The following is a 23573-nucleotide window of genomic DNA, read 5'->3' as shown; positions in this document are numbered from 1 at the left end:
GAGGTAGGAAGGGGCCTGGTGGTGGAGGAGGTCAGTGAGGTAGGAAGGGGCCTGGTGGTGGAGGAGGTCAGTGAGGTAGGAAGGGGGCCTGGTGGTGGAGGAGGTCAGTGAGGTAGGCAGGGGCCTGGTGGTGGAGGAGGTCAGTGAGGTAGGAAGGGGGCCTGGTGGTGGAGGAGGTCAGTGAGGTAGGAAGGGGCCTGGTGGTGGAGGAGGTCAGTGAGGTAGGAAGGGGGCCTGGTGGTGGAGGAGGTCAGTGAGGTAGGACGGGGCCTGGTGGTGGAGTAGGTCAGTGAGGTAGGAAGGGGGCCTGGTGGTGGAGGAGGTCAATTGCTTGCTGATAGTGTTGTATGCAGGGCTGTTGTGCTTGTGTTCATAGTTAGTAGATCATCTTATGGTGCTTTAAAAAGTCTTTAGGAATCTCAACCGGATTATGCAAACAGCAAGTCATTTAATTTCTCACTTTGAGGAAAAAAAATCCCGGAAAAAAAGCGCTGTTCAGGTTCGCTCCCTCAGCACTATGATTGTATGCGACCCCCGGAGGTCAAATTTGAAATAGTAGTTACTTTTATTGAAAAATTGCAGACAATGTCTTCTCTGTCATTTTTTCACTTTGCCAAGTTGTTCAGCGGGCCGGATTGGAACCTCTAGCGGGCCGGTTTTGGACCGCGGGCCGCATGTTTGACACCCCTGATGTAGATCTTAAGAACTCTTCTGCCAGCTGAATAGACGAGCAGCTGTTTGAGACCTACCTGTGATATCGTACGATTCTTTACCCTTGTGCACAAAAAGAAGAAGCTCCCATGGCTGGTTTTGATCGTCATTTTATTCTCCTCTTGCACATGAATGACATTCTGCTGCTGTGAGATGAAAGACAGAGTAAGGAGTATCAGAGTACACGTTACTGCAGAGATAACACGGAAACATTTCTGCTGTCTCATTGTTGGCTCATAATTGTAAAGTTTTGACGACGTGCTGGAACACAAAAGGAAATCATTGACTGTCACAATCTACTTCAATGTCCTGCATGTGGTAGCTGTGTTATAATTCAGATTGAACTGAGGCTCTCTTAGTCACAGTCGTTTTCCTTTGAACCTGCTGTTTGGACAATATTTGTCCTTCAGTTTAGCTCAAACTGGGAAATCCTGAAGAGTAGAGGAATGAGCACGAGAGGACAGGATGTTTCAACTAAATCAATGTTATTTCATTCAAGGACAAGGTATTAGAAGAAAAGATCAAGCACAACATGACATCCTGTTGTTTCAAAGCACAACATGAATCCCTCTTCCTTTCAGACAGAATGCGTATTCATTTTTGCTCCAACATGAGCATGACTGAGTCTCTTCTTAACAAGTCTCATATCTGTGCACCCAACTGCCATCATTCAAGGGACCTATTCATCTTAATACTACAGACTACATGAACCCTGCATCAGTGAAAAACACCTCTCTTATTTTGGTGCAAATATTTGATGCTCTTACCTTTTCTACACTCTGGTCCCATAAAAAGTTTGACAGCTGCGCCTAAACTGCATTCTGCTGGTTGCACTAAGGATTTACTTCAAAATGTCTGTAAAACAGTGGTTACGTTGTTAATAACATGTCCTTACAATTTGGCTGTTTGATCTGCTTCTGTGTTTTCAAGCTAGCACAACGGATGATGACATAACGTGCAAAGGGAAAGCTGTAAAAAAAAAACACTCAAGAAAGTCTTGAAACAGACGTCGCCAACACTCTGCCCGTCTTCCAGGCTCTCTCCTGAAACAGAGTCGAGAGGCTGCTTGACAGCAGTGTGGGAAGGAGGAGGGAGGGGAAGCTGTGTGTTCCTTGTGGAAGAAAGAAGCTGCAGGGCTCGATCATGCCTGTAAATACTCAGGCTGCACACGTGCCACTTTGCGGAACTCCTTGGAGTGCGTTCGCGGACACTGCATCTCGCACCAGCTGATGGGAACCATCTGAGCACCTGGAACAGAAAAGACTGTCATTCTCTCTGTACGTAATATACAACACTTCTCTGATGGAGTTACATTTGTACTGAGCACGGAGATCCAAGTAGAGATATCAACAATGAATTGAGTAGAGACTCTCTCAAAGTGCAGCAGAAGGCTGGATGAAATTTAAGTAGGTGCTCATTGTACATATTTTTCAGTTCAAGCATTTTAATGAAGTGGATTTAAAGGAGCAGTACACTTAAAGTAATCATCTTGAAAGCATGACAACTACACCATGTTTCTTACACAGAGAAAAAACACTTATTTGAACAAACATGACTGGAACGCTGGCACACACTGCAGCAATGCTACAATAATTGCTTGATAAATACGCTGTCAGGTTCACAGAGCTTACTCCTGTCCCTGCAGTTGTCTGTGCAGTGACTCTTACACCACCCTGTGGTCAAACAGGACACTATCAATCTGAGCAAAACTGCTGGAATCACCCTAGCTGTTTTCAAAACGGCCTGCTACATACTACCTACGAATGTAGTAGGCAGTAATAATAATAATAATACTTTATTTATATAGCAATTTTCATTACAGTTATAAAGTGCTTTACAGTGGGCAATAAAAACAAGAAGTGCAAAGCAAAATGAAGCGATAAAAAAATAAAATGAAATAAAAACTAAAAAGCATGCAAGCTTATAAAACAGACCATTAAATTTAATTGAATCACACAATAAAAGCTTTTCTGTGAAAATGTGTCTTGAGTAATGATATAACACAAGGGACTGACTCTGCAAGTCTGATCTCCTCTGGCAGGCTGTTCCAGAGTCTAGGAGCTCTGACTGAAAAGGCCCTGTCCCCTTCGGTTTTCAGTCGGGTCCATGGAACAGCTAACAGAGCACTGCCAGAGAGCTCAGACTGCGTCCAGGTTGGTAGGGGGATAAAAGCTCAGAGATATATAGAGGGGCAAGTCCATGTTGCGCTTTAAAAGTCAGTAAAAGAAAAGGTACTGTATATTACATACTGCGTTTGAATTTAGTATGTAGTATGACTGTTCTGTTGGATCTGGTCTGCAGTATGCTGGGCCAGATGTCACTGGATTTCTGGTTTCAGAAAACAGAAGTAAACAACGACCAAGCTGATAGAGAAACTGCTTCTTTAGCATCACTTATAATTTAAAAAGTTAAGAAGTGGTTTATATGGAATTTAATAATTTTCACAGCACCTCAAAACTGAGATCCCCCAGTCAAAAAAAAGAAAAAGTTGAAAAAGAGCTGTGCATTATGGGAAACAGTACTTGAGGCAGACTGGTCCGATGCACACTGTGAAATTTTCCTGAATCAATATGACATCTGGGGAGCTTTGGCATACTGCAGATTTTGCTCTTCCTCACATACTGCATACTGAATTTTGGCCAAATCAGTACATACTGCTAGTATAGTAGGCGGTTTCCAAAACAGCCCGTTTTGACACTTCTGGTCACATAATAAAACGTTGTGTGTTGTCAGAGCATTAATAGTTACCTGCTTCACTGTGTGCCACGACCACCCCCAGTTCATTCTCTGCTGTTGTCAGCAGGTAGTTCGACTGCACGTCACCGAGAGAGATCTGACATCACAGGTCAAGGGTTGACAACCAGAAGTCAAGCGTGGCACTGCTCTGTGAATTCACTCAAAGCCAACATCTACATACACTACCAGTCAAAAGTTTGGACACACCTTCTCACTCAAGGGTTTTTATTTATATTAATTATTTTCAACAATGGGACATTGGGAATCTAAAATATAAAACATATTCTGCTTTGTTTAACACTTTTTTGTTCATTCAATAATTCCATATATGTTCTTTCATAGTTGTGATGTCTTTGGTATTAATCTACAGTGTTTACAATAATTAGAATAAATATAAACCCTTGAATGTGAAGGTGTGTCCAAACTTTTGACTGGTAGTGTACTGTTCTATCAAAAACATGAAAACACCTGTACATCATAATCCTCATCCTGCTTTTAACGAACAGCTAAAAACTCCTCGACACAACATGAAACTTGAGATCATTTTCTTCACAGTGTCAGATTATTCAGAGTTTTAAAACAGAGTAGAAATCAAAGTGAGCAGTTTCCATAGATTATAAACAGTTCTCATCTTTCTCTCTCGAGAGGCGGTATTTATTCTGTCAGTTCAAGGATACAACTTTTGCCAAGACGATGTCACCAGGTCTGAAGCTTTTGTACGTCTCCACCTGGAACAACAAAGACAGTTTTACACAAAGGTTTTTAGCTCTGATCAATAAAAAGTGAAGAGCAGCAGAGAAGAAGCTGATGATCTGACGGAAGTCATGAATTCAAACACACCTTGTCCTTCTCAGTCGCACGTACATCTTCTTTCCTGTAGATTAAGAAGAAGGGGATCAGTTTTGGAGTTAACAGGGTAAAAACTAAGGATGTAATTAATTAATCGATTAATTGTTGAGAAATTACTCGAAACATGCATTTTTGTTTTCAATTTCCCATCATGTGGTCTCATTTGGTTCAGCTATCAGGGAGGGTGTTTTAAGTTTAAAGCATGTTTCAAAGTGAATCAGCTGACTAAAGGTGTTGCACACAGCGGAGGATCAATACGCAACTGCTGCCAACAACAACACGAAGGTTGACAACTATAAACAGGACATTTCCCTACCCTTTGGATACAAATCCAACAGACTGGTGGGAATTGCTAATACGCTATGTTTGCAGAGCAGCAACATCAGAGCTAGGGATGGGTACCGAATTCGGTACTTTTATAGGTACCAACCGAATTCCGTCGGTACTACTGAGTACCGACTCACGTAAAATCAAACGGTACCATGTTTCGGTACCTGAATGCATCCCTGTGACTGTGAGGGAGTGGAAGAGGAGGCGAGTTTCCATACTTTCGCTCTGTAATAAAGTTAGAGACTGATCGGGTGGACGTCTCTGCTCTCTGCATCTGCGCGGGAGCGCTCCAAACGGAGCCTGCAGCTGACAGGCGTGCGAGGCAGAACTGCATGAGGATTAAGTTTATTTTATATAGTCTATGGTTGAGACGGACCCTCTCGCTCCGACTACCTGCCCTGTTTATAACCGTTTCTGTGTGCGTGAATTGTGTGTCCTGTTATTTTAAAGAGACGGAGAACTGACCTTTTCCCATCAGCAGGCATTCACGTGTGTTCATTGCTAAACTCCCGAAAGAGCAATTAGACGCCACGAGCACGTGTCAGCTAATATAACTAATCACCTATAAAATCCTGTTTCTGTTCATTTCATGTTAAATTAAATAAACATGTTAAATTAAACAAATTTGATTATTTTTTTTTTTATTAATATTTATTACTACATAAAAACACAAAAGTACCGAAAATTGGTACAGTTGAGTACCGGTACCGATTCCCAGGTACCGGGTATCGGTACCGTATCGGTTCAAATGTGAAAGGTACTCATCCCTAATCAGAGCCGTCTGAGCTTTTTTCTGCAGCTGGACTGATTATGATCCGGTTGCGCTCCCGGCTAACATCTGACCACGTAGACATGCTCATTTTTCTGAGAAAACTGGACTATGTGAGTCTGAAATACTTTTCTGTTAGTATTATGAGCCTTCACTTTATAAAGGAGAATATTTATATGAGCCTGATCGTTGATAATCAGTGTTAAACATATACTGGTATTCAATTTTGTTGCTGTGGAAAATAAAATTTAGGGGAAAAAACGTATTTGGCCTTGTTTTTGACATAATAAAACAATGTGGTTTTTTTTATTGATTAGTCGATAATTGATTGTTAACGTTTCCAAAAATCTATTACAGAAAAAACTTAAAATTTCCATCCCTAGAACTAGGGATGGGTACCTAATTCGTTACTTTTTTAGGTACCAACCGAATTCCCTCGGTACTACTGAGTACCGATTCACGTAAAATCAAACGGTACCATGTTTCGGTACCTGAACACATCCCTGTGACTGTGAGGGAGTGGAAGAGTGGGAGATATTTCATACTTTCGCCCTGTAATAAAGTCTGAGACTGACCGGGTGGACGTCTCTGCTCTCTGTCCTCTGCATCTGCGCGGGAGCGTGCCAAGCGGAGCCTGCAGCTGACGGGCGTGAGCACTCACCGCGAGGCAGAACTGCAGGAGGATATGGTTGAGACAGACTCTCTCGCTCTGACTACCTGCCCTGTTTATAACCGTGCGTGAATGCCCAACAAGTAAGTTGTGTGTCCTGTTATTATGAAGAGACGGAAAACTGACTTTTTCCCGTCTGCAGGTGTTCACGTGTGTTAATTGATAAACTCCTGAAAGAGCAATTAGACGCCACGAGCATGTGTCAGCTAATATATATAATCACCTATATAATCCTGTTTCTGTTCATTTCATGTTAAATGAAATAAATATGTTAAATTTAAAAATGCTGAGATTTCATTATTAAACAAATGAACATTTATTACCACATAAACGCACAAAAGTACCGAAAATTTGTACCGTTGAGTACCGGTACTGATTTCCAGGTTCCAGGTATTGGTACTGTATCGGTTCAAATGCGAAAGGTTCCCACCATGCCTAGAGCAAACATTGTTGACATATGAGGACATTTTAGTGGTTTTACCTGATTGTCCCTCTGAAGCGGTCCTTCAGTGGCGTGGAGCCGACGTAAAGAATGTGTACCTTTGCAAATCTGGGATTGATGCTTGTTACCTGTCAAAGCAAAGAGCAGGAGAACTCATGATAAACCACCTTGTTACCAAACTGATCCGTGAAGCAGACCATAGAAGAGAGAAGAGGAGGATCTGATGGTGTTACATACCTTACAGGTTACTATTGCTCCTACATCTGGTAATAGTTGTGTCTCTGTTTCCCTCACCACCGAGATCACTGGTAACTACAAAGACAGAATAATCACATGTAGCAATACGTCACAAGAAGACAGCTCAGGTTTCATGATTGAAATTCAAAACAGCCCGAAGAAAAGACTCGTCACATGGAGCACATTTCATCACAGGTGCTGAACAGATCTATTTTTGTTCAGGCAGATTCACAAACATTGCGCAATTCTTTAACTCTGGCACTCCTACATGCCTCCGCCACACCCCTCACCTCCTCTCCCTCGTTTTTCTTCAGCACATATCCTGCAAGTGAGGAGTATATGTAACCATGCCGCAGGTATACTCCTGTGCCAGGAATACAGTCTTCTACACTGCACAGCTTGTCACCTGGAAAGAAACGGGGCAGAGGGGGAGAAACAGAGGAGGTGCGTGAGAAACATTGGGCATGATATCTGCTCACATGGCAATCTTTCAAGGACATGGTTTGGAATACCACTCAGTTTTGTTAAGACCAAGACTAATGTTGGAATAAAAGATAATCTGCACAAATTTAGCACTGCAGCAGGCTGATGTAGAGAAGTAGATTGTGCACAACTTTAAATCACTAATACTGCAGACATCTGTGGTGTGCTCAAGTCAAAATGCCATTCACACAATTATCTAATGAATGAAGCATTTTTTCTGACATTTCTTAACACCACCCACACACTAAAAGTGAGGATTTCACTTGGGTGAGTCAAAACAAGTGAGAGGAGGAATGCAGCTGTGAGCCTGAGGCGATGGGCAGGGCAGGAGATGAAACCTGCCGTGGAAAGTAATAGTTACAGGCTCACAGCCCCACGATGAAGTCCTTACAAAAACCAAAAAATACTATCACTTCTTACATGCAAGTCATTTCATACACATTTTTCTACAACTATTTATTAATTCACGAAACATAATCTCACGTTAAATGTGCAAATACTGCTAAAAGCAAGCCACACGCATGGCAGCTGGAAACCATTAGTAGTGTAACACTGTATTTACTCCGTCAAACCGCAGTGGAACTATATTTCTGGCAACACATCAGCATCCAAAACAGTCAGAGTAAACACAAACAGAAATAAAACTCTAAAAAGTCTTGTTAAACCACGTCAGAAACTCTAGAAAGTACAAATTCTTGGGACTCACCTGGAACACACAGCTTCATGGGCGACATGTTTTCGAGAAGAGAAGATCGCTAGCCGATTGGCTGTGACGTAGAGCTTTAGTGGATTCTGATTGGTTGGTGTCACTCAAACCGGAACTGAAAAAGGAACTGATGTGTCCGCCATGTTTGTTGAGGCACACATGATGGGCACATGTTATAAACATGATCATTCACAATTTACACGAACAGTATTCTTATTTACGTAACTAACTTTATATTCCTCTACTACTGGCCTATCCCTTTCCTTCTTACTTTTTTTGTTTGTTTTTTACATATGAATATAAACATACATATATGTGTTAAATATATATATTTTAAGTAAGAATTATCATGACTTTATGTTTGTTTTTGCAGTTTTTTTTATAGACAAGCAAAAAAAATAACATTAACCCTCCTATTATCCTTGGTGTCAATTGGACCCCATTCAATGTTTAACGTCTCTAAATTAATGACTAACATCCGTTTTTTGGCTTCATATTTCATGAATTTTCCTAATTTAATGGGGACAAATGGGAAAATGTAATATTAAAATGTTGATATGTTCCAATTTCCTGTAAAAAAAAAAATGCACGCATCAGTGTTCCTTGGGGTCAATTTGAATCTAGGCTGTTTTAGCTGTATATAACATAAGAAATATCAACATTTTAAACACACTTGTTTTGGTTGTTTTGGATGATATTGAGGTCACTATAACCAAGGACACTTCCACATGTGACTGCAGGAGCTGGGGTCAAACCGCCAACCTTTGGATTGAGATATAATATTTCCAGCCACCATGTCTCTAAAGACATTCAATCATGAGTCCTGTGTCATACATTTTGACAACAGAGAAACAAGGCGAAGACGAGAGCATGACAAACTCGCAGCAGTTTGATGTTCTGTTTTACAAATAAAGTCCTTCTAAATGCTTTAAATTGTGTTTATGCTTGAAATATATTTATTTAAAGGGTTATTTAGGTAGTCAACAAAGAAACATAAAGTACCTGACACATAAACCTGGGTAACAATCAGTTTCTGGAGGATTAAATTGCTGGGGTTAAATGGACCCCAAGGATAAAAGGTGTTTGCACATTTGAGGGTAACAGGAGGGTTAGATGCGTGAAATGCCTTATTTTATATCATACTCTTGTATAAAATGCTGGAGATGCATGTGTTTTTTAAGCTTTGCAGATGATGTAACTGTAACAGATATACATGTGTTTGTGAAGTGGAGATGATGATGAAGAAGAGGAGTTTTTTTGAAAGAGATAGAAAAGCATCAACAAGAATTTAATAATAACGTACGTTTTTTTAATGATAACAAACACTCCCATTACTGGCATTTTCATGTTATTTAAAAAGGCTATTTAAAACGTTTTTTTATGCTTATCTACATGGAATAAACCTGATAATATTCAGACTGAATATTAGCAAGTAAGATGTCTTTTATCGTGCATTTATAACTCCTGCTTTGGAAAGTATTGCACATGCAGATCACGTCCAAAGGAAATGGTTACCTAAATAAAACCTTTTTCAATTTTGCTTCTGGACTTCAAGTACTCTGAAGATACATTTTAAGGCTTCATTTGTACAATGTGGACATTATCTAACCTTTTTACTACATATATCCTTACATGTTTGCCAGCTTTCAGTAAGTCAGAGCAAAGCATGTGGAAGAAATCGTGAAGTAAAACTACTTCTACCATGAAAGAGATTAAGTATTTAGCAAATGTGGATGCCATAACCTTTCTCTGTTTGTTGAAGATTATAATGTTTGACTTCTTTTGCTTTTCTTTTTGGAGAATTAGGGAAAAGAAAAACCTAAAAAACTCTCAGAATGGTTTATAAAAACTAGAGTCAGGTCTGAGCAACAATTTTTAAGGTAGTTTGAGGTCTGTTTAGTGTCTGTCTGCAAAGCAGCTCACACTACTTTCCAATTCATTGTACTGTATATTTTTAACCCCCTGTAGTATCAATAGATCATTGCTCTGAAGATACATGCCATGTGTTTTGCATACTCAGTACCGCCCTTTAAACGAACATATTTTTCTATTATTAATATTTATCATCAGGAACTGAGGCCAACTCATTTCTCCTTACATATATGATTTGTTGGTTATGTTGGAAATCTACATCACATATTAAATAAAAGATTTCATCACATTATAGCTCACAATATTTATTTATTTTCTTACAATGCCACAGCAAACAAAATTCAGCAGTGCAGAGCATATCAACCTACTCTTTTAACAACAGCCAGTGTTACACTTTATAGGGTTTACTCTTCCCACAGAGCTTCACCTACACACAGATCTTTAAGAGGAAAGAATACTTGGAATCGCTATGTTTGCCCCCTTTTGGCTGGTCCCTAATTTTGCATTTTGGTCAGTGCTAAAAATCATAACACAGCAAATAACTGTTGTTTAATGACAAATGTTTCAGAATGTCACTAAGTTAAGACCGTTCAAATCAAAGGCTACACCATATGTGTGTGTGAGAGCTGCATAATAAGAAAATAAAGGTGCGTCTGTGTGCCCAACCCTGTGATGACTGTAACAGTAAACGGCCCTGAAATGAGTTGAGAACTAAACAGCGCATGGTTCATCCATAAAGGGGAGATGGGAGGTGTATGTTTTTGTGTGTGTGGGGTCTATTTCTTGACTTTGCCCTGAGCAGCCACAGCTTCCATGGCCTTCTTCACGGTCTCCTCATCTCCCAAGAACTGCATGGGGCCTGTAGGCTTCAGGTTCTTGTCCAGTTCGTAAACAATGGGGATCCCTGTGGGCAGGTTCAGCTCCATGATGGCCTCCTCTGACATCCCTGGAAAAAAGCAACGGACACACAGAGAGTTTAAGAATGGATAAACCTTTTCTGCATCTGAACGGAGAGAAAAATAAAACTCTGGTGTTCTTCTCCAAGTCCTTCTTTTTCTTATTTTTTCAACCAATGAAGAGAGAAGAGTAATTTCATGCCAGTTCTATATGCCTGTGTGTACCTGTTGTATATATATTCCATTAACCTCTTATTTTCATTGTGTTTATTTACCTGCTTGTCTTTGCATTGCTGCAACAACTAAATATCCCTCTGGGCATCAATAAAGCATTATCTTAATCTCAATAACTGGACACAGAGACGACCAACAACATTGTGAAGTTATTAAACCATCGAATCAACTTCCTTAGTTCCATATTGGAGGAGACAGAAATGATTGAGTACTTATGAAAGGGCACTTCCATGATGTTTGTTTCAAGGTCTCTGCCCGCTCTTACCCTCGAGGTGCTTGACGATGCCTCTGAGACTATTTCCGTGGGCAGCAATCAGCACCCTCTTTCCCTCTTTGATCTGAGGAACAATCTCTTCGTTCCAGAAAGGCAGAGCCCGGGCGATCGTATCCTTGAGGCTTTCACAGCTGGGCAGCTGGTCCTCTGTCAGGTCGGAATAACGCCGATCCTACGACAGGAGAGACAGTTAATGAAGCAGATTGTGTTTCAGACGTTTTGGCCTGAAATGATGTAATAAATATGTCTGCATGTGTGACAGTGAAATGTGTGTTTTCCTGTGATGTTACCTTGCTGATGTTCTGGTAGTAGTCATGCTCCTCTTCCATGGGAGGGGGAGGAGTGTCAAAAGAGCGCCTCCAGATCTTGACCTGTGCCTCTCCGTGTTTAGCTGCTGTCTCAGCTTTGTTCAGTCCAGTCAGGCCACCGTAGTGACGCTCGTTGAGACGCCAGGTCCTGTTGACTGGCAGCCACATCTGGTCGATGCTGTCCAGAACAAACCACAGGGTGCGGATGGCCCTCTTGAGGACTGAGGTGTAGCAAATATCGAATTCATAACCAGCGTCTGAAGAGAGTCAAAGATGAGAGAGAAGGTAGATGTTAATACTAGGTGGCGTTTTTCACTGCATTGTCTGCTTCTCCCCTCCTCACATGTGTACAGTTGTTTTTGCTTAGTCAGGGGAGGCTGTCAGACTGCAGGCTCTGCAGGATGTGCCTGCAGAGGATTTTTGGGTCACAGAAAACCAACAGGGGCGTGTGCCGCACAGTGTAATGTAGAGGACTGAAAGGATTGTTAATCTGTGACCCGTTAAAATCCATGAAGTTTTCCAAAGCACACAGCATTCTTCTACATGTATGAAGGGGACATCTGCACTCGGCCTTGTTCTCCATGTTTTGGAACATTTCCATATTAGAAATGCATATCTTAAATAGCCTGCAGATCATTTGCTGTACATGAGATCAGCAGACAGCGATATTCAGTTATTCTCCTGCACTCGTAGCTCAAGTAATAAGGCTTATTGTATTATCTAGGATTGCTTTCTTTTTGATGAGACTTAAATACCTAATTATGTCGTCTTTCATGTACTAACATGTCCTGGAATGACAAATGAACTTCCTAAATCCTTGAAGAAATGTAGCAGGTGAGTACAGGAAGGGAAAATTTGATTATCTACATGCCGGTGAAATCATCATAGATATTAAGATGATACTTTATTCTTTCTTTTCTTACCAAAAGGTTGAAGCACATTTTGCACGTTAATTAAATAAAGCCGGGCTAAATGTGTTGCTATGGGTGTCTGTCTGAAGAATTCTACACTTCCCAAAGCTATATCTGATATCTGATTCTAAGCTTCTTCAGAGAGAATAACACAAATCAGATCATGTGTTTATTTATCTTTTCCATAGCTGATAAGAAAAACCTGACATCAGGGGTCTGGCCACCAGACTGTGGACTGGTGTGTGGGACCATTACAAGCTCAGGGGGAAAAAACCTTCAGCAGGGCTCTGTGATCAAAGTCAAACACTCAGCTGCATCCAAACTCTTCTGCTAATACTCAGCCACTGATGACTCATGGAAAGCATTAAGCCCAATAAAGACAATGATTGAATCACATCTATCCCTTCTCTCTCTCTCTCTGCTCTTGTGTCGCAGTAGGCCGACTACCTGTTCCTCCTCGCCGGAGCAGTTGCATAAGCACTGGCTTGTAGGAGCTTAATCCAATGACCGAGAGAAAACAAGCTAAGACAATGTGACATTATCTGGTACCTTTCAGAGCCTGTCCTCCTCTCCTCGCCTCCTGCTCCCCGGTCTCACTCAGGTCTGCGTCGAACCAGCCGCAGAAACGGTTCTCCTGGTTCCAGCAGCTCTCTCCATGGCGGATCAGGACGAGCTTGTACGCAGCCATCCTCACACCAATGCCCTCTGTGCTGTATTTCCGGATAACTTGAACTGAGTGTGTCTTCCTGAAGTGCGACAGAAACGTGCGCAGATTCGTCCGGATTTTGCCGCAATCAGAAATACGGCCGCAAAGGAGCGTACGCAGTATTTTTATTGATCTGGATGCACAGACCGAGGGAGCAGTAGGTCTGTAGAGTTGGCTGCTCTGTCCGAACTTGACAAATTTCACCACCAGAGCTCTCTTCCTGCTGGTTTCCACCAATCACAGAGCGAGCTGTGAGCGCCGGAGGAGGAGGGAGGCAGGAGGATGCGCACAGCGGCACGTCCACACAGCCAAGAGCGCATCCTGTGGGCGCATCACGGGTGGAAAAATAGGCTAATTTTTATGAATACGAATCATGATTCATGAATGATTACTATTGTCAAATAATAGGGTACCCACCATCATATACTTATCCCCAAAAACCGGTTATTTTGAAACACAGTACATCCAAACAAAAGCATATGGATTTGCTTTTAGGGCAACTTTGCAACAGGAGGGCAACGTTGTCCTATTGTTGTTGTCCGCCTGTTGAGTGACAGCTAATCGATATATTCTAATTATTTGTTAAATTATGTAAGTATTTGCATTAACATTAATTTACCTTATTTAATTATGTATTTATCTATTTATTTCTTGTATTCATCTGATCTTGTTAACTCTACCTTATTTTTAACTTTTATTCCCACTATTTCTTATTTTATAAATGTTACTGTATTGGTTTTGTTTTATTTTTAAGTATTATATTTATAATTATGCCTTTTATAATTTTTCCATCTCTGTTGTTTTCTGTCTCTCTGTTATTCTGTGAAGCACTTTGGGCTGCATGTTTTTATGTATGAAAGGTGCTATATAAATAAAGTTGAGTTGAGTTGAGTTGAGTTGAGTATATATTAAAGGCTGCTAACTGTACATCTTGATTGAAACTGATCCAACTGTTTTTCCATCAAACAAGAAAAACAGAACCAGAGACATAGACCAGATCCACAAAAATGAGAATAAGTTTATTCTAAGGCCCAAACACCATACAAAAAAAACCCCAGAAGCAAATAAAGAAAAAAAAGTGGTGTCACTGAATGGTTACATCAGAGATCTGAGATAGAGACCTAATTTTTAGTTACTCATTAGGATTAATCATGGATTTAAGGCCTGATCAGGATCTGCATCCATGACACCCATGTCACGCCGCGGATATTTAAAGCACACATTGGTTATCTTTAGGTGTGGAAGTCACGTGTTTGGAGTATTGTTCATTAACCCTCATTCAAACTGCACTCATATTACCGTTTCTGACCTTTGACCTTACAAGTGAAGGAGAAAGTAATCAAAAGATGAATTCCAATTTCCTTTTCAATAAATGACATAACTTTTTGTTTGATATTAAAAAATAAAAGTGATGAAGTCTGCTATAACATAACCCTGTGCCTCTCAAAATTCTTCATTCATAAAAACAGGACGATGAAATCTCCCCCCAAATTTCTTGTTTTTCTAAATTATTCCAAATGTACCTAAAATCATTGAAAATAATGAAAGGACAAAGAGCACTTAGAATATATGATTCCCTAAAAGCATTCCTCAGTGAATTGTAAAATTATTCCCTTTCCTAACTTATTATTTAGGCTACTTTATTATTTATTTTCAATGTATGTATAATTTTCTCATTTACCTTAAATTACCAAATGAAGCTGTATTGTTTCTGTTTCCTTAATGATTGTTTATGTATGATGTTCCTGAATGTACCCATTGTTTGTTTTGTTTCATCTATAGTAAAGTGGGGGGAACCCAATGCAATCATTTCATACACAATAGTCCACATATTCTGTTTTGCATTGATTAAATGAATCTCTAGCGACAGCTTGTGGCCTCTAATCAGATCATTATTGATTCAGTTTTGCCAAAATAATGCAGAGAGTTATGAATTAGGATTAAAAGCTGCTTTCAAAAAGGATTTTGGCTCTCAGTAAAGGGATTCAAATGTTTTTTTTATAAGGACATAATTGATTGGGTTAACTACGCTGTCACGTGTCTTCCGTGGGCGGGACATTTGCGTCCAATCACCGCCCGGGATTGGATTGTTGACAGGAGCATTCGAACGCTGATTGATTAAGGAACAAAACACTCACTAAGCCCCGCCTCTTTCCGGAAGCTGACAGTCATCTGATTTTTCTGTTTCCCTCCTGTGTTTCCTTGTTAGCCAGCGTCAGTGCTAGCCAACAAAACAACCGTCCCACTCTCTACACCCTCCATTACCGAGCTATTCTTTGTCCCCCATCTTCCAGGAGTTGATATAACTCCTACTTCACCAAAACAATGGACGAGACGAGTCCGCTTGTCTCTCCGCTGCGGGACTCAGGTGATTTCAACTACTGCCCCACAGAGCCCACCAGCCCCCGGGGCGCGTTTGGAAGCACACCGGGCTCAGTGGTCCGCATCCCGGCTGGCAGTCCGGGGCTCAGCCGGGAGAGACAGCCGCTCCTGGACCGGGACCGGGGCAGCTCGCCGCGAGAGCCGCACAAGAACGAGTTCCCAGAGGATCCCGAGTTCAGAGAAATCATCCGAAAGGCCGAGAGGGCCATAGAGGAGGGGATCTACCCGGAGAGGATCTATCAGGGGTCCAGTGGAAGCTATTTTGTCAAAGACTCACAGGGGGTAAGAGGGGTTGTTTACTTTAACCTACAGGGCACTGGTCCTGGTTTCTATTCACTGATCTGAAGTGTTGCAATGACTTTAGCACCTTTTTTATTATTAAAGTATCAGTCTCCTCCAGAAAAGGCCTCCACAAACTAGCCTGTGATGACTTAGCAAATAGGGTTTAAGGCATGCAAACACATCATGGCTGCAGAATCTCAAGTTTAAGAATAAAAGTTTGTTGATCTCCAAAGTGAAGATTTGTCATTAGTCTAAAAAACAGCACTCACAGAGCAAATAACAGCTGTTTATCAGATGACAGCTCAGCTTAGTGCTAGATCTGATCTTCCTTTACAATGATAAATAGAAATGTTTTTTTTTTAAAACTAAACAGGCAGATCATAAAAACACACAAGTAAAACAAAAAGTCGGTTAAAATAAAATAAAGTCAAATAAAATTCAGATAAAATCCGGGAAGGCTGGGATAAAAGTATGTATATTATAACTCCTCTTGAAGTGCTCTCATTGTCAGAGTGACTTCTGCTGTGCTGGCAGGCCCAGTGATCCTCCTGTCAGGTGCTCCTAGTGTGTCAGTGAAAGTCCATCTCCCAAAAGAGGTCGCAGTGACGTCAACAAAAACAACAGTCACTGATAAGATGCATGTCCACCTTTGTGTCAGACAGTAAGAGGAGTCTGAAGTACTCAATGAAAGATTACCACACACTCTTTATTTGCTGTAGTTTTCACTTTCCTTTCCACAAAGTGCTTCACATTCCAGGAACACACAGTCAACACACCAACCACTTAAGAGCGTGTCTCTCATTTTGCCACGACGTCTCCTCGCTCTTTCTAATCACGACGGGTGATTGACTTCAAACTTTGATCAGCAGTGCTGGAACCGTCCAGTCAAAGTCTTGAGCAAGCCTCAGACACCGTCCAATCAATGTGTATTGATCTGCAGTGTGTGTCGTGCTCGGTGTGTTTCTGGAATAAGGAAGTGAGTCTTTGGACCATGTGGCGTGTTCCCTCAAAATGTCCCCTAAAGCGTAGTCAGTCTATTGAAGTAAATACACATCTTCCTCTAAATGACATTAGTTACTCTCCTAAAGAAACAGAAATGAGTAGGTCTTTATTGTGTAAGATTCTTATCACCCCCCCCCCCCCCCCCCCCCCCCAACCACACACACACACACACACACACACACACACACACACACACACACACACACACACACACACACACACGCAGCTTGACCAGTTTCTGTGGTTAGTCACCAGTGTGCTTAGTGGTCATGTGCTACTTCTCTGTGAGTGTATAATTCTCCTCAATGACCAAGTTTCATGTTGTAATCGGTGTGTGTGTGTGTGTGTGTGTGTGTGTGTGTGTGTGTGTGTGTGTGTGTGTGTGTGTGTGTGTGTGTGTGTGTGTGTCAAATTGGCGTAACACAACATGTGATTTTCTATATGCAACCTTAAAGTCACATGGGACCCAAATTTTAGTGTTTTCTGAACATGCTTTGAGTCCAATTTTACTGTTGCACTCAATCTTGGTTCAGACATCTAAAGCAGGGGTTACCAAAGTGTGGGTCGGGACCCCCTGGGGGGTCGCGAGACACAAATGGGGGGGTCATGAGATGTCTTCCAGAATGTTTTTTTTTTTAAAGTTATCTAAAAATAGTACATGTTACACATTATAGTAAAAAAAATCGAAGAAAATAGTAGCTACATTTGAAATAAAACCTTGAAAATAGAAACATAATGAGTTTTCTGCCTTTCTTTTTGTCAGATGACTCCTAAGTTTAGAGTTAGTGAACAGTTAATTAGCTAAAGCATCAGTAGCAGTAGGTTAATTCATAACGGCACAGGAAACACAGACACATGCTCATATAGGAAGGGTCATTTTCTGCAGACCAGCTAAATGAAGCCACATTAAATCACTTTGAGGGACAGAGAGGGTCACAAGTCTTTGGCACTTTTATTTTGGTGGTCGCGGGCTGAAAAGTTTGGGAACCCCTGATCTAAAGTGTGTTACAGTAGTGATACTTTTCACTGTAATAATGATGTAGTTTTAAATCGTTAGTTGTTTTAAATTGAGAATATTGTCCATTAATGAAATGAGCAGATTATGAAACATGCAGCCTCTCTTCCCCTATTTGACCTTTCTTCTTCTCCTTTCACAGAAAATCATCGGTGTGTTCAAACCTAAGAATGAAGAGCCCTACGGCCAGCTGAACCCAAAGTGGACTAAGTGGCTGCAGAAACTATGCTGTCCCTGCTGTTTCGGACGCGACTGTTTGGTCTTAAACCAGGGTTATCTCTCAGAAGCCGGGGCCAGCCTGGTGGATCAGAAACTGGAGCTCAACATCGTTCCCAGAACCAAGGTGCAGACTGACTCAATGCTACATCATCAATAACTATTGCCAAACTCCTCCCCCTCTAAAGCAGTTCATTGTTGCCCTCCACTCCAGGTGGTGTACCTAGCGAGTGAAACGTTCAACTACAGTGCCATAGACCGGGTCAAATCACGAGGAAAGAGGCTTGCTCTGGAGAAGGTGCCAAAAGTGGGCCAGCGCTTCCACAGGATCGGGCTGCCTCCAAAGGTAAGTCGATGATTTGTATAACACAGGCGATTACATTAAATGGCCTGTTCCTCTGTCTAGTGGTCGACCGACATCGTTTCTCAATGACCGACGTTGATAATTAGAGAGCAGGTTGTTTTTTTTGCCATTGGTTGAAAAAAAAAAACAAATTGTAATGACATCCATTATTCTATGCACATTACTGTCTAATATACCTGGATAAATTAGCCATAAACATGTTTTTGGTGGATCTTTAATTGACTCATGAAATAAAAATTACATTGGGTCATGCTATAGATTTCAGATCATGATGTATACTACATTTAAATGCAGCATTAAACTGCATTTTTCACTACCTCATTAAAGGTTTTATATCAAACCATTGCCACTCCCTGTTTCAGAGTTGATATGCTGTCATTTAGGATGGGAAAAACATTCCTTTAGAAAGCTGATGGTGATTGAGGACATTTATTGCAGAATGGCCAAATATGACATAAAGGAAAGTGCTAACTTTGTTTGGCAGCAACCAAACTCTGACGAGTCTGCAGACATTATCTGGTTATTTTTTAATCGACCGCTGCAGATCATCTCAGAATGCCAATAATCTGTTTGATTAATAAAGTCTCTACCTCTGTCCATTAAAATAATGCTTATTAAATATGTTGGACGTTGTTAGTTGGTGAAAGTTGATCAGTTTAGTCTGAATGTATCGTGCCTCCATCAAACAGTAAAGACAGGGTCCAATGGTCTTGCCTTAAAAGGGGGCTTATGTTTGACAGACTCACTACCAGGTCCAAGGAACAAAAGGGCCAAGTCACTTTGTGTTTGGGCAAAAGAACAAAATCTTTACAAAATACTGTAGAAAGTAATAATAATAATAATAATAATTTATTTGTAAATCACTTTTCAAAAACCAAGTTACACAGTGTTTCACATGGGCTGCAAAATAAAACAGGCAGTTCATATAAATTTATTTAAAATCACACAAGTCAAGATAAAGAAATAAAATATATTTTAAAAGACATAAAATCCCCCTGAAAGAACTCTGAAGGAATTCAATTATTTAAAGATATATTTCTTAAAACGGATAAAATAAAATAAAACAAATAAAATAAAATAAAACAAATAAAATAAAATAGAATAAAATAAAATGAAATAGATAAATTCAGATAAAATCAGGAAAGGCTCTAAGATAAAAGTATGTTTTAAGAAGAGTATTTTTCGGTTCTGGTTAAGTAAGAAACAGGTGACTCAGACACTCAAACAGCTGCACTAACATGAAGACTCTGATCTGTTCCTCGTTGTCCAGGTCGGCTCCTTCCAGCTCTTTGTGGATGGATACAAAGATGCAGATTTCTGGCTGCGGAGGTTTGAAGCAGACCCTTTGCCTGAAAACACCAACCGTCAGCTTCAGCTTCAGTTTGAGCGGCTTGTAGTCCTCGATTACATCATCAGAAACACAGGTACCTGCTCCCCCTGCTCAGCACCTCGTGTGTTTCTGGTCCTAATAGAAGGATTGTATTTAACACGTTTTATTTTGGTGCTCCAGACCGGGGAAACGACAACTGGTTGCTGAAGTACGACTGTCCCATGGACCCTGTAGGAAATAGGGTAAGGACGCATGAACACAGTGATGTCATTTTTTAAAAACAGACCTGAATCTGTGTTTATTTTATACCCGCGTCCCTGTTCCTCCTGTTCCTCCTGTAGGACACAGACTGGGTGGTAGTAAAGGATCCCATCATCAAGCTGGCAGCTATAGACAACGGCCTCGCCTTCCCCCTCAAACACCCAGACTCCTGGAGAGCCTGTGAGCACATACATCGTCTTATTGTTGAATCAATCACTGCTCTCTTCATGCTTTGAAGGAATGCATTCACTTTCTGCCTCACTGGACGTGTGCACGATTTGTAAGCCTCAGTTTCCTTGTCCGATCAACAGATCCCTTCTACTGGGCGTGGCTGTCCCAGGCCAAAGTTCCCTTCTCGCAGGAAATCCGAGAACTGGTCCTGCCCAAACTCTCCGACCCAAATTTCATCAAAGACCTGGAAGAGGACTTGTACGAATTGTTTAAGGTACGGAGGGTCTCTGATTGTGTGTTTCATGCAGCTGAAGGGGTTTTTATTTAAGCATGTGCAGAGTGAGAATCTGGATGAGAGATAGATGCAGAAATATGTGAAAAACAAGACCAGGAGGGGATGAGTCATATCTGTGCCTTCAATCACGCATATCTAACATGATTTGTTGTATTCTGTTTCACAGAAAGATCCGGGTTTTGACAGAGGACAGTTTCATAAACAAGTAGCTGTCATGAGGGGGCAGGTGAGTTTCCTCTTCCCACTTTTTTTATTTTAACAATATGTTTATTGAATATTTAAACATTTTCAAAGACACACAATTACAATTAAATTATTTGTAAGGAAAAAAAAGTAGATACATACACATGCAAATATATACAAATCTATAAAATAAAGGGAAAAATATATTTAAAATAAAAAAATATATAAAAATTAAAAATATAAAAATGTAGTCTGGATAGCTCATTTCTCGATGTCCTCTCACTGTGAGGGGGGTGAATTTTTTTCTAACGCGGCAATTTCAAAGATATTGAGATTACTAGTCTTCCAATGAGAGGCACAGCTTACTGTGGAAACGCTGCAGCTGTTGGCTAGGAGGCTCAAACTCCACCTCTTAACGTCACACTGGCTCGACAGAAGCAACATGGCTGCCGCTGCCGATTGGCTTCAAAACAGCGTTCAGAAACAGATGGGTGACGTCATGGATAATAAGTCCATATTTTATACATACTATAGCCTAGCATGGTTTAGCATCAACATGCTACGGGCTGCTAACAGCTGATCTCGTATGTAAACAATGTTACCATGATTACACGTAGGATCTCCGGACACAGACAGGAACAAAAGTAGTAAAAACACCACTGCAAATGTAGCAAGTTTGGTGTCTATGGCCAACAAATGAGTCATTAAAAGTCATGACAGGCTCGAAATACAAAGAGGACTAAACAGATATGAAAAAAAGTAATTAATTGATTAACTTAATGCTATTGTTCTTTCAGCCTGTAATATGCAGAGGTCTACAAAGACCTGTTCTCTGCGGGTCATATTACTTCCTTTTGGGTATATACCAAGAAGAAAACATTGGTTCTACAACTAATTGAAAAGATAAAAACTCCTGCATTAACACGTCCGACTTCATCCCAAAATTCTTTAATCTTTGGACATTTCCATACGCAATGGTAAAATGGACCTTCGTCGTCCTCACACCTGTTACATACAGTAGGTGTGGGATGTTGGAGTTAAATTTGTGGATCTTCCTCTTCCCTCTTTTACAGAGGAATCTAAAAAGACAGTCTCCCTTTTTCATAAGTATTGAAAGTGTTTTTATTTCTCCTCCTTCAATCCAAAGATCCTCAACTTGTGCCAAGCCCTGAAGGACGGTAAAACTCCCCTGCAGCTGGTCCAGATGCCCCCAGTAATCGTCGAAACAGCCAGAGCGCCTCAGAGAGCCAACAGTGAGTCTTACACACAGAGTTTCCAGAGCAGAAGACCTTTCTTCACCTGGTGGTAGGAACGCCACAATGATGAGGAAGAGGAGGAGCAGCAGGAAGCAGGAGTGAGGGAAGAAGCCAGGAGTCATGATGTACTGTTGGATGTAAGGACACTATCTGAGAGCGCACGAGTCTGTCCTGGACATGGAAATAAACATCACCCGTCCTGTGTGGATACTTTGGTTTGAGACTGAGTTTATGGATGGAGAGATGAGGCCGAAAGAGGAAGAATCTCATAACATATATTCTCTGTTCGCCTCTGTGCCTTGTGTGTGTGGATGTCAATGAAAAATGAACTCAAAGATGAAGATTGTGAACCTTCCTGCCAGAGAGAGAGATTTCAGTGAGAGGTTGGACTTTTCTTTCAGACTTCCTGGGTGCACGTAATGTTTGCTCACACGACAGCTTCTCGTTCTTCTTTTAGGACGGGAGCTGTTTGCATTCCATATTTTTTTTTTGTCTTCATACCTCTTTTGCCTTTTAATATTCGCCTGCATATTCCCTCCTGTGCAGTTACAAGCCCCGGGCTGGTGAGAGCAGCAGTGCAACTACTGAAGATCAACATTTTGTTTCACGGAAAATAAAAAAGTGTTCGAGGTGGTTAACCTTTGAGGATTCAGATACTGGTAAACTTTATGTAAACACAAATGTGAACTGGTTTCACAGTAACATGTTGCTCCTCCTAACTGTTTAGATTTGGATCTATGAGTACACAGGGTGATGTTGTAAGGCAGAGGCACAAGCTGTTTGTCAAGCTAAGTGGCTCGCCTAATGTTCCTTCTGTCACTAATGAGTTAAACCACCGGTGAAGAAAAAAAAAACCCTCCTCTGAAGCAGGCCGAGGACAGGTCAGCCGCCATCAGCCCACACGCTCCTGTTCGTCTCAGCCGAGTTGATTTCTGTTCGTTTTCTGCCTGACGTGAGGTGGACTGAAACAAAGTAACTTCCTGCTGTACTGAAATGACATGAAATGTATTGTGGCAATGCACTGTATAATTTGTATGTAATATTTAATGATAGATTATAATTAAAACATATTCCCTTAATACAGAATATGTGTGTGTTTGTGATGAAACATGTACAGTCAGAAATAATCACAATTCAATACACAAAATAATCTGTTATGGCTCATGGTTCAAGCTGCTTTAATAAATACTTTAATATTAAGAATGGAGTAAAGACTGTTTGTAATGTGTGAAAAGTCTGCTTCAGAGACTTTTACCTAAGGCACATTTAGACTCAGTTTATGTTCAGTAACGTGTCTTTTACTGATTCAATCTGACTTCTCTCTTCAGTATTGATTCCATTTAAAACAGGCAAATGTTTTCTGACCCACAGCACAGAGCGGGCATCAAGCTCATGGAAATTATGGAGCTCCTTTTTCCCGCTGGATTTGGTTGACTCCAAAGTTGGAGCACAAAGAAAACAGGCTACTGGATTTTTGGTGGGTAGGTGGCCAGAGACAAGACTCTACATTAATGCTAATGTTGCTATACATACACTGGATGTCAAATGATTAGCAACTACAGAAGTTGACGACTGCCAGGAGGTAGACGAACGACTGCCAGAATCTGGGATAACGACCATACTTTGGACCCTTTGTGACTACCTGAACACACCCACAACTCTTTTATTTTCTAGCTCTTCCC

General features: G+C 40.9%; 3 protein-coding genes across 3 annotated transcripts; 1 reads left to right on the top strand and 2 right to left on the bottom strand.

Moving 5' to 3' along the window:
* Nucleotides 1-805: 805 nt before the first annotated feature.
* exosc1 (exosome component 1) lies at nt 806-8053 on the bottom strand. The gene is made up of 8 exons (XM_034688511.1): nt 7934-8053; nt 7035-7150; nt 6745-6819; nt 6547-6635; nt 4288-4321; nt 4125-4175; nt 3460-3544; nt 806-1959 (listed from the first exon to the last, which is right to left on the bottom strand). The coding sequence occupies exons 1-8, from the start codon at nt 7959-7961 to the stop codon at nt 1853-1855; spliced, it is 585 nt and encodes a 194-aa protein (XP_034544402.1). The 5' UTR covers nt 7962-8053; the 3' UTR covers nt 806-1852.
* A 2041-nt stretch (nt 8054-10094) lies between these two features.
* pgam1b (phosphoglycerate mutase 1b) lies at nt 10095-13371 on the bottom strand. The gene is made up of 4 exons (XM_034688370.1): nt 12978-13371; nt 11500-11774; nt 11201-11381; nt 10095-10751 (listed from the first exon to the last, which is right to left on the bottom strand). The coding sequence occupies exons 1-4, from the start codon at nt 13114-13116 to the stop codon at nt 10582-10584; spliced, it is 765 nt and encodes a 254-aa protein (XP_034544261.1). The 5' UTR covers nt 13117-13371; the 3' UTR covers nt 10095-10581.
* A 1913-nt stretch (nt 13372-15284) lies between these two features.
* Nucleotides 15285-22970, top strand: pi4k2a (phosphatidylinositol 4-kinase type 2 alpha). Its single transcript, XM_034688812.1, has 9 exons — nt 15285-15798; nt 17958-18158; nt 18246-18377; nt 19666-19819; nt 19906-19967; nt 20067-20166; nt 20298-20431; nt 20619-20678; nt 21783-22970. The coding sequence occupies exons 1-9, from the start codon at nt 15460-15462 to the stop codon at nt 21942-21944; spliced, it is 1344 nt and encodes a 447-aa protein (XP_034544703.1). The 5' UTR covers nt 15285-15459; the 3' UTR covers nt 21945-22970.
* The last annotated feature ends 603 nt before the right edge of the window (nt 22971-23573 follow it).

This window comes from Notolabrus celidotus, chromosome 7 (genome assembly GCF_009762535.1).
Source record: "Notolabrus celidotus isolate fNotCel1 chromosome 7, fNotCel1.pri, whole genome shotgun sequence".
Classification (NCBI taxonomy): domain Eukaryota; kingdom Metazoa; phylum Chordata; class Actinopteri; order Labriformes; family Labridae; genus Notolabrus; species Notolabrus celidotus.
This window is presented reverse-complemented; position numbering and strand designations above follow the sequence as displayed.

Bases quoted from the DNA above. Each gene is read 5' to 3' on its own strand.
- exosc1 (XM_034688511.1), bottom strand. From the start codon at position 7,961: ATGTCGCCCATGAAGCTGTGTGTTCCAG. The intron at 6,636-6,744 runs GTATGTAACACC...TTGCTTTGACAG, and splicing joins GAGCAATAGTAACCTGTAAG to GTAACAAGCATCAATCCCAG. The intron at 3,545-4,124 runs GTATCCTTGAAC...CTGTGATGTCAG, and splicing joins ACATCGTCTTGGCAAAAGTT to ATCTCTCTCGGTGACGTGCA.
- pgam1b (XM_034688370.1), bottom strand. From the start codon at position 13,116: ATGGCTGCGTACAAGCTCGTCCTGATCCGCCATGGAGAGAGCTGCTGG. The intron at 11,775-12,977 runs GTACCAGATAAT...GACTCTCTTCAG, and splicing joins AGGAGGACAGGCTCTGAAAG to ACGCTGGTTATGAATTCGAT. The intron at 11,382-11,499 runs GTAACATCACAG...CTCCTGTCGTAG, and splicing joins ACTACCAGAACATCAGCAAG to GATCGGCGTTATTCCGACCT.
- pi4k2a (XM_034688812.1), top strand. From the start codon at position 15,460: ATGGACGAGACGAGTCCGCTTGTCTCTCCGCTGCGGGACTCAGGTGAT. The intron at 19,820-19,905 runs GTACCTGCTCCC...TTGGTGCTCCAG, and splicing joins TTACATCATCAGAAACACAG to ACCGGGGAAACGACAACTGG. The intron at 20,679-21,782 runs GTGAGTTTCCTC...TTCAATCCAAAG, and splicing joins TAGCTGTCATGAGGGGGCAG to ATCCTCAACTTGTGCCAAGC.